At 47.6% G+C, this 10,930-nt stretch overlaps 1 protein-coding gene across 1 annotated transcript; it reads right to left on the bottom strand.

The window, feature by feature from the left end:
• Positions 1 to 456: 456 nt before the first annotated feature.
• On the bottom strand, positions 457 to 7,493 carry CLDN16 (claudin 16; the record flags this gene model as incomplete). Its single annotated transcript, XM_082486823.1, has 5 exons — positions 457 to 596; positions 941 to 1,132; positions 2,228 to 2,392; positions 2,654 to 2,756; positions 7,380 to 7,493. 5 exons carry the CDS (start codon positions 7,491 to 7,493, stop codon positions 457 to 459), a joined length of 714 nt encoding a protein of 237 aa, XP_082342949.1.
• Positions 7,494 to 10,930: the final 3,437 nt, after the last annotated feature.

The raw sequence follows: 10,930 nt of genomic DNA, 5'->3' as shown, positions 1-10,930 counted from the left end.
CCAGATGTTGGCCAGACGATCCGTTCCTCTCTTTGCCTGTATTTTCTGCTTTGTATGTTCTGTCGACACATTGCCAGACACGGAACAGATCCATCTTACAGTTTGGGGATCTCCATGCTGAACGCTGGGGTCTGATCCAGGAGCGGCTGATTTATCTCACTTGTGCTGATAGTGTTGAGCCAAATGCTGAAAGAGGTTGTGTTGGTTATTTCCATCCGTGCTTGTGCAAGAGGCCTCAGCACTTGAGACAACAGGAATCCCTAAAGCAAGATTTCCTCGGAGATTACTTTCTTGGAGGAAGGGGTTTTTTTGAAGCTCTCACGGTGCAAACATCATAGCATAGAGTACATCCTTGAAATTTAACTTTGCATCTGTATCACAACCACAGGAGCTGGAGCGTCTGCGCAATCCACTACAAACAGAAGTAGAGCTCCTTCTGGAGCACTCACCTCCTCCTCACACTCTTGTGTCCACTGCGTACATTTTGGCAGTAGCTGTTTGAGAGGATGGCAAATGCACATTTGTTACGATTGTCCCAGCTGAGGAATAGCCTTTCCTCAAGGAGTAAGCAGAGTGGAGTCTTCCAGAGCTGGTCTCTGTGAGGCACAGGGAGAGAAACAGGATCTGCTAACGAGCTCTCGGTGACTTTCAGCTGCAAAGCCTCAAAATGCAGAGAAAGCAGCACTCCAAGATATGCCATTATAACACGTTTTATGCCATACTTACACTTCAGCTCCCACCTGACAGCCTTGATGTGCTTTCTAGAGCTGCTGAAATAACACTATTCCCATTTTACAGCTGAAGATACTGCTACTGGGGATGAGCAACCATCCTGAACCATGTCCCTGAAGGACTTTCCCCACCCTGTGTGCCTGTAGCAGGCCCCGAGCGATGTCTCTCTCTCTCTGAACTGTGTTTCAGCCCTGGGATGGTTCCTCACCTCTGAACAGATACGTGCAGCAGGTGAGCAGGGACCCGGATAAGAAGCAGCCGAGCGACCCCGCCATGCCGAGCCAGCACGACCAGCCAAACTTGTACTGGATGCCCAGAAACACGTTGTGGAAGACCAGAGAGGAGCGCTCCACGTAGACATCAACGGCATACCACACCGAGCCAGTAATGCCCGGGAGACCTGCAGGACAGGAGGGAGGTGCCACACTGAGCTCCTAGGTGGACCACGAGGAGATCACCAATATAAAATCCGGAGTTATAGCCTTTTGTCTGCTGGGTCAGACTTTAGGATGGACAGGTTTTGGCCCCTGTTCTGTCTCAGCCTGGTCACTTTGGCGGATTCACCCTGGTTCCTACCAATCTTGGCTGGAGCGCTGTCAGGCAGAGGCTATACCTCCCAGCTTGGCACTCCCAGACACCATCAGCGCCGGTTGGCAGCACTCAGGTTTCTGCACTAAAAGGCAGAAAGCTTCTCCATTCTCAGCTCATTTATCAACTGATTGTAAAGTTACTTCAAGAATTTAATTTTCTAATCTGTTTTGACTTTCAGAACTTTGACAGCATTTTTCAGACAAACATTGGGAGGTGAATGGAGGATGTTTAAAAGAACCTCTCAAAATGCTTCACGTGCGCTTCTGGTAGCGGAGGTGATTTATGTGTTAAATCTGCTTATGCTGAAGCAAAGGTAGATGCCCAATATTGGCATAAAGTCAAATGAAATTACTTGGTACCTAGTTGGCAGTCTAGTTATTTTTGCATTTAAAATTCTCCCACTGGCTATAACAGCAAAGCACCTCAGTCAGTTGGGTATTTATCACCTAGGAGGGACAGATGTGTTATTAGCGTTTTATTAGAGATTGGCTGCAGAGATTTCAGGCTAAGTGACTTGGCCGAGGTCACACAATCTGTGGCAGAGCCAGGAACCAAACCAGGATGCCGCAGCATTTCTAGTCCTTCAGCAATTAGGTCTCTTTGCCTTATCAACAACGCTGGCTTCTTCACAGTGAAACAGCAGTAAATGGAAATCAGTCAACTCGGAGCCAAATCACCTGGTCAATACATCAAATGAAAGCAGATATACTCAGCTATGCGCTGTTAGGGGCAGGCAGTGAACAGAAGAAGCTATATTGCACAAGTAAAGCAAATAAAGATCCTTCCCCCGTGTTTAGGCTCTAGAAAATCACCAACTCCTCTCCCCAAAATAAGAGAAGGCTTTAAAGCTTCCCCTCCCTTGTAAAGTGTGTCCTGCAAGGATAGGGGTGCAGTGGGGGAATACCTGCAATGAGCAACGTAACTCCAGACACCAGGCAGATGCGCAGCTTGATGACCGGCTCATCGGGAAGGAATTTGATGCAGTCCAGTCCCAGGACGAGGAAGAGAAATCCAAATCCTGCCAGGATATCTGCTGTGATCATCATGGCTCGGGTCAGCACCAGCTTCACTGCAGGACAAAAGCAGATCGTTCTAGTGCACGAGGAATGGAAGCGCAGGTGGGTAATGGGATCAGATCCCACACGAATATTTTTTTTCTGGGGTGAAGTTCTCTCCACCTTCCCCTGGGAGTAATACCTCCCTGAGAAAACAAATATGGCTCTAATATGTATGTGCACCAAATTATCTGTCACTGAGTAGAACAGATGCTCTTTTTAACTACACTCAGGTGTCCCCACCACTTGTAGAAAAGTCTTTGGCTCTGACATACCAGGGTGCTCAGCGAAGATGGAGTCGTACTCATCACATGTTTGGATCCCATCAAAAACGTTTGTGACACATTCCCACCACAAGCCACGGCATTTTGTACTTACCTGTGGGTTGAGAAGAGAAAGAAAACCGTAAGTTAATATATCCACCAACACAGCGGATGCTCAGCTAGGCCCTTCAACAGAAATCCTGGTCCGGTTATGTCCATGGCAAACCAGAGTTGTTTAGCTTGAAGAGGAAAAACAGCAGCAGGATGGAGAAAAAGGCCAATGTTTTCTGTGTCCCCGGTAATGGATTTAAATAAAAGCAAAAGAAATTCCCACTAGACATTAGGGGAAAAAAAAACCTTTCTATTGGTAAGGATAAAAATTCTGAAGGAAACTTCTGGGAGGAGCTGGGGGGTGGCTGACAGGAGACATCTAAGAGCAGATTTGATCACTCCTTGCCAAACGCTTGTCTAGGCTGAGCTGGGCAGGGCTGTGAACCGGATGACCTGAGACTTTGCTCTCCGTGCTCCCCTCGCACCATCCTCCTGCTGAGGAGCGATGCAGAGGGGACCGTGACTGGTGGGGCAGGCGTGGGAGGTGGCCACGGCGCGGTGGAGGAGTACTTTGGTGCAGAACAGAGGTGTGGACGTGAGCCCCTCTCCAGACACGTGTGGAGGGCTGCCCCCAAATGACTCAGCTGTAAACACCGGCTGGAAAATGAGAGGCAGCTGGAGCTGATCCTGGCCCTGGGGCTCCCAGTGCACTGCCAGCTATGGGACCACGCGTGCCTGAGCCACACTCATCGCTGAGACATCCAGACTCGGGCAGATGTTGCAGTAGCATCATGGCTCATCGTCTCTGCTGTCCTGAAGCCGTAGATACCATTCCCAGCCCAGCCTTCCATAAAGCGCTTTAATATGGGAGTTATTTTCATTACCAATGCAAATATGGCACGAAGCGCCTCTAAAACATTCCTGGAATTGCTCATACAGGGAGCAGAGTTAATGTCGGTGCAGCTTTGGACTCCAGCCTGCCCCGCTGCTGCCAGCGACACCCACCACAGTTAATGGAAGGAGAAACTCTCCCTGGGAATGGGTTTCACGCAGGGGAAAGGGACTGAGCTTGCTTGGATGACGCAATAAATTCATTTTTCTTGCACCTTGTAAATCACAAAGCAGAAAATAACATATCTCAGCCGCTTAATAAAGTCTCAGTCAGGAGGTATTGAAGTCCATAGCCAACCATAATATTTTCTCCACAATACAATGTCTAAGCCAAACTGCGCACCTTTTCTGCGATACAGCACTGTGGATAAAAGGTGAGTAAGAATTACTTGCTACTTCAGACTGGCAAAACCAGATACCTTTTATGTTTGAATGAAAACAATCTACGCATCTTGTTTCACGAAGGTGAAAACTACTTACAATTTCTGAGAATTTCAGGGCAGCTTTAATGAAAAATATCACAAAAAAAAATGAGAGGCAGTGCTACAAAAAATCTGGTTTCATTGATTCTGTGTTTTTCAAGTGAACAGTGTCACGTAAAACAATTTGCCATGTTTATATTAGATGTAAGTTTTTACTGTGGCCCTCTTAAACCGGCTGTAGCTCCTCTTCTGTCTTAACTCACCAACGTTCAGGCTGTGCTTGAAATTAGCATATTTTTATTAAATTACATTTTGTTCCACTTGTATTTATATCATTTCACGTTCCTCCCAAACCACCATAGGCTTATTCCTACTACTCTGTATTTAGCTAATACTCTCAGTTACTTCCTCACTTGCTCACATTAGGATCGTTTTTTACATCTTACAAGCAGCATCTGCGTCTGCATTATTTATAAAGAGACTAGGAGGATTCCAGGCTTTGTCAGCCTCCAAGCGAAACAGAGGTCTTAAGGTGCAACAGTTGTGATCATGGTCTAGCTTGTGAAACGACCCCCTTCCCAGACTAGAAAAAACTTGATACACATTTTGTGTTTCTTGGGATGTTTCAGCTGTCGCCTACTCCTGCTAGCGCTGAACAAGGGCAGAAGCAGGGATAAATGTCTTATTGCCCGGTGCAGGAGGGATGGGAACAGACATCGGAGGGGGGACCTGTGGCTGGCCTGAGCCAATGCGGAGTTATTCCGGTTTCTGTTATCTGCCTCTTGAGCTCCTTGGCCATTTCTTGCTCCTCTCTGCTTTGTGCACCGTTTTTCCTTCTGGTCGTTAATCTGCTCCCAAACCACCTTGGGCATCACCTGCCCTTGCGCAGACAGCGCAGACCCTCAGGCACACGGGGACTTGATGATGTGAACAGGAGAGGGGTCAGGGCTGGCTGGGCCGTCATGTTGGGGCACAGATTTCTCCATCCCACAGCTGGACTCATGCACCGTGTTGGTAGCACTAATTGCCCATCACCCCTTTTCCCCCATAGCAAATCTACTCCAGCTTCCCTGGGCCCAGCCAAGGACTCCCCGAGAAGCCAAGCATCACAGCCAAACTCTTCATCTCCCACTTTGATTACGAAACACGCATTGCCACGACCTGCTTTCCCTAACGCAAGTATGCATGTAAAACATAAACTGCATAATGACTGTAATATATATAATTATATCCTATGCATAATGTATAATTAATAGTAAAATAATTCTAATACAAAAAAAATGACAGAACAAGCACACACTTCCCCTTCTGGGGAAAGGCAGAAGACAAACATGTAAGCGATGTTAGTCACAGTGTTTTACCGCACAGTAAAAAGGTGCCAACTTACAATGATTACAAGCCCAGCATGAGAGTAAAACAGGCAGCGTTTAACAGTAGTGGTAATATTTTTAATCCTCTTGCAACAGGGAGGGACTACGTACACAATACAGTGCTTGTTGGGAAGCAGATTATGAGTTTTTTCCTGCTCGAACTATTGCAAAAATTGACCCAGGCTCGTCTAGATGCTCACACGGAGTGCACCACCTTAAACCACTTTCTATGTTGCCATAACCCAGTAGTTTCTGAAGGGCAGGCGAGGGGTTGTGAGACCTGAGCTCTGGCCAGGGCCCGGCTGCTCCCAACACTCCCTGGCCTCTTTCTCCTGGGCTGCTCCTCTCCAACAGGACCACAGTGAGGGCTTCATCCTCCCCAGCTGCCAGGGCCAGGGTCAATGCCAGGCGATTTTCTGTGCTGGAGGATTGGAGTTCCTTTCTCCTGAAGTCAAAGTTTCCTGGAATTACCCTTTTTCCAGGGGAAAAGAGGAGTCACTGTGGACTCCACGCCTTTCTGGCAGTGGATGATTTACCTGCATTCTCCTGTTTGGAGAGGCAGTGAGTCATTAGGGCCATTAAGGAGATCAGTGGTGGTCAGGTATTAAGGCTGGGGGCATTTTGCTCCATTATTTAGTATTCACACTCAGAGCAGGAATGTGAGAGTAGTGGCTGCTAATAGCCAAACTAGGTGTTAATGGAGCACTTCACGACAGCCCAGCGCAGGTGCCTTTCTGCCAAGAAGATGAGGTTACACAGCCCCGGGGTGAGGGACTGGATCTTTCCTGGACATATTTGGCTCAGGAGTTGGGTTTCCCTCTTCTGTTTTTCCCACAATCTGGGATCCATTTGGCTTTTCTGAGTATGCTGGTATCTTCAGCTGTCTACAGAAAAGTCACATCTTCCTGAAATGAATCTAAACTGTCTCCTGAATTAAGATGATATATGAAGAGTGATATCCCAGCCAGCTTTGGTGGGTGCACACTGTTTGCCCTGCAAAGAGGCTGACTGAGCAGACATGCTGACCATCTACAACCAGCTTCCAGGGTGGGAGGGTGGGACTGACAGCCAGATTGTCAGGAGTTCTTATGGCATAGAGAAAAAAAAAGTTATTTTCCTTGTAGTCAGTTTTATCTTTCTTTCCTCAGATCATTCATCACAGGATGTGATGCAGCTAAAGGTTGCATTGCAATCACTGAGTGCAGAGGAGCTCTTCTGGTTTCCTATGCAGATAGAAAGTTTCCTCCTGATATATTCAGCCAAACTCTCTGTCTTGGAAAGTGTTTCACCTTCACTGCATAAAGTATCCAGTTTGCCAGAGAGCAGATTCCCACACAGCCCTTAAATGTACAGAACGCGCTGGCTGCTCTGGGAAGGGAAATACAAACTTGCACGACTGAGTGCTGGAGAAACAGCAGTGGTCTGGAGTCTCTGGGGCACACCTTGCATGTAAGCAGCATTCTGCTCCCTTTTTGCAATGAACTTTTCTCAATACCTTTCTCTAACATGAGAGTGCTACTGTCTGCACAAGTTCAAGAAGGTATTTTTGAGTGCTGGATCCGGCGCCAGTCCCCACGCTCCCCATAAATTTCTGCTGGCCCTATAGCTCGATGGCTGTTAAGAAAAAGACTTGAAGAACACAGGTGCACACACTAGACTTTTCCATCACGAAGTCTAATGTACAGAACTAGAAACATCTCCAAAATATCCATGCAGGCTGGAGATGCAGCATAACTGTTCTCAGGTTCTCGCACATTTAAACCTAGAGCCTGTAGACCTTTCCTGAACTTACCAATTGAGAGCAGATAATAAAGTCTGGCAGAGAGAATTGCACGAAATACCACTTTGCCCCTGCTCTTGCCAGAGTCATTCATTTCATTTTCATCTACTTTCATCCAGCACAACAGGGAAAATGTACAAGAGAGTGAGTAATGATGCCAGGAATCAAACTCTCTCTAGGAGACATCTGTTTCGGTGATCAGGCTCTCTTCACCCCAATCTTACCTCCAGGGAATCATCAGCGTTCACCATCCAGCAGTCAGTCCAGGTAGATGCTATCAAAAACCCAGTAGAGAAAAAAGCAAAAAAACAGCCCACATACTGGAGGAAAAACCTCATGCCAGCAGGTGATCAGCACATCCAGGGGGGTGAGAAAAACACTGCCCAGCACCTTGAAGGTGCAGTAGAGGCAGAACCTCAGTGTCCCAGGGCACTACCACCCTCTTCCAGAGGCCATGAGAAGCGGGAATTTCTCACTTCTGCAGATGCCGTGCATTAGTGACGGCCGCAGGAGCAAAGCTCACCTGCAACGGGGACGGGAGGAGGGCGAGAGCGCCCACGGGAGCCGCTGCAGCCAATCCGCCCTGCACAGTTCAAGCCCCTGTCATGCCTGGCTGAAGAGAAATGGGGCTGTGCAGAAGTGGCATGCAGGTAACCGGAGTCCTGGACTTGCAAAGAAAACAGGTATCATTGCGGGTTTTGGCAAAGCAGGGGTTAAAAAAAAAAACAGAATCAAAACTTGTTCTTCAGGGCAGAAGTTGTGAGCACTGCTAAGGGACACACAGAAGTGCTCTCATGTGCACACACGTGTTTATTCCTGTACATCGGTTTATGCCTTAGCAGTAGGCAACTAGGAAGCATCTTGGTGTACATCCCAGGCCCTTTGGTTACCCGGTTGGTCTCTGATGCAGTGATGCTCTAGTTCAATGCAGGAATATCACTAGAAAGGGAAAGGAAGGGAAGGGAAAAGGCAGCAGTAATGGGCCTTCAGAGCCAACACCTATAACCATCCCAGCTCAGATACAGAGCTCTGATTTCTGCATTTAAGCCAAACCTAGATACTTCTCACGCCCTTTGTTCATGGTCTGAGCCCAGTTCCCATGTGGGAACCTTGAACATTTCAAGCCAGTGCCAGTTTGGGGGATTTTGTTTGGTTGGATTTTGCCTGCTCATTTACTGCCATTGCAAGCTTGCCATTTTCCTGCAGGACTCCCTGGGTGAGCAGGGGTCACACAGGCTGCTGGGGACAGAAGGACAGGACCTTTGTAAGGAGGCTTCTCCCTCAACGCCCCCTCTCACGCAGCGCTGAGAAACCCAGTGGGGCTCCAGGGCACTTTCCAGGAAAACCAACAGTGAGCGGGACTAGAAATTCCTCCCATCCCAAAGGTACAAATGCACAGAGACCATCACATCCTCAATTATCTTTATTTTTGAAAAGAGAAGCAGTAGAAGACTGGAGACCTGGGCAAGGCTTCAACACAGGGCTGAGGAGCAGCTTCTCGCTCTGCGCTCAGCCCTGCTTACAATCTGCTTGCCCGAACTGACGGTGTCTGTCATCTCAGCTGTCACCTCCAGATGGAGCCAATCGGTACTTTTACAGAATTGCTCAAAGCTCGCTTTCTCTTCTGCGAGATTTCCCTCCAAATACAATGGCAATAAGAAGTTTATTATTCTTACAATATATAACCCGTATAATTCCTATCATAAGTTCATGAGGCAGTTTTACTGTCAGAGTTAACAATCTTTTGCCTTGATCCCAGGATCACTCCGTTCCTCAGAAGTCACACTGTAAAAGAGGTCCTCAAGCACATACTTTGGGAGACACTAGGTAGAGAACGGAAGTCACCAGTCAAAAAGCCAGGGTGCACAGGACTCTGCTCCTTTAGCTTTTCTGCTCTCTGATTTCTAATTCCATTCTTGGAATCTCACAAGTAAGGAACTTTTCTTCTTCCTTCTCTGCCAGATGTATGTCTTGATATGGTTATGTGGGTATGATGTTTTCTGCTGAGTTTTCTGGTATCCAAATGGACGTGGCATTGGCCGCATAGGTCCCACAAAGGATAATGACTTTCATTAGCCACATATATATAGATTGCATTGATATGAGACAGGTACTGACAATATGCATCGTCTTCCAATACTTGTCTTGCACTGTATTAATTAACCTGTGGCTGCCCCAGTTTTCAAAACATGGTATCCTAGTCAGTTGTTATTAGCGGTAACTCAGAAGAAGTGGTGTGGTGAGCTCAGGAAAGGCCTGCAAAATCTGAGAGAGCCTTCCCACAAACAGAAGTAAGTCGTCAGAGGCAGCAAGAGCAGAGTTTGACAGTAGCAGAGCCTGGATTAGCCAGGAAGTGTAGTATAGCCATATGAATCTCCCTGCCTTCTCATTCTGTCCTGCACCCAAATACAAGCCTCTTTCAGAGAGGATAAGTCCAGGGGAGAATGGGGAGAACGGGGCCATTTTTCCTCATTTGGTGCATGGTGAAAGTGTGCCCGATACAAGCACGACAGAGGTCGAAAGCAAAAAGCTCCCAGGGAAAGAGCAGGACCATGATAATAGCCAGAGTGGTGTTTCGAAGCTTTTGTAATGGGCACATCATACTCTGTTCTTCCAGCCTAGCACATCGGATGCCCGTGCATGTCAGCCCAAGGAGCAAAATCCACTAAGGGATGGAGGCAGCACGTCGAGGTGTCGGTGCTGCCTGTGCTTCGCTCCGTCCCTCCACAGCTGTCCCAGCACTCCTGGCAAAGACTTGTTTATTTTCCGCATGCCCAGCAATTTGTGTTGCTGTCCACGCTCCATCCACCTCCCTGTGTTCACCCTCCCTGCAGGGCAGGGCAGGCGAGTGACCCTTCCTGGAGCAGGATGCCAGCGCTTCCCTGGCTGTGAGTCACCGGGGGACGGGAAGTGGCTTCACACCGACCATTTGCATCTAGCTCAGGGCTCAGGAGCATCCTGGCCTCTGCGGCACAGCAGGTCAGGATCCTCCAGTTTTCCCTGGTGTAAGACTGCTCCGGAGCGTGCGACACAGTGAAGATGGTTTGTGATTTTCACCCGACAGAGAGGACAATCCAATATCTGGTCCTTCATTAGGCCTGTGTCCCCAAACAGTCCCGTAGTAACTGCTGGAGACATTAGAAAGAATACAGTATTCTTATTCAGTAGAAACTGGCAAAGTACATATTTAATACTCTTTATTTAAAACAAGTCAGCAGCTTCATGGAGCAAAGTATGTAGCAGTTTCTCATCATACTCTGCTTTCCTAGCTTAGCACCACAGATGTCCCCTGAGCTTCGGAAAACAGGTCTCCCAAAATAACCTCCCAAGATGTCTTTGTATAGCCTAAAACCTGGCTGACGTGACTCAGTGTAGCTTTCAAATGGATTTGTAGGCTGTACTATATATGCTAACTGTATCGTATTCTCTTGGCTAACCGAACATTTGCAGTACTTTAACACTAACAAAAGCATTAGGGTATCCTAACACTTAATTATCAGAGCTTGGCCTTGTAGGGCTCTTAAACTGCGTGATATCAACACAGCATAACTTTGCGAATGTAACAGCCTTATCGCCTCGTCTACACACACTCCCAGAACACACTACGGAGTGGATTGCTTTTACTACTCATTAACACAAGGTGGTCTGGGCTCTCCATTAAAGGCAAGCCATTATATTAGAGAGCAATAGAAACTACCGCCACTTTTGGGAGGATCATAGCTTGTTTTCACCCGTCTACCCACAAAAACCATTCTTGCAGCAACACCTCAATGAG

Source organism: Vanellus vanellus (assembly GCF_965231255.1).
Source record: "Vanellus vanellus genome assembly, chromosome: 8".
NCBI lineage: Eukaryota > Metazoa > Chordata > Aves > Charadriiformes > Charadriidae > Vanellus > Vanellus vanellus.
Note: the sequence above shows the minus strand (reverse complement) of the source record. Positions and strands in the feature narration are given on the sequence as shown.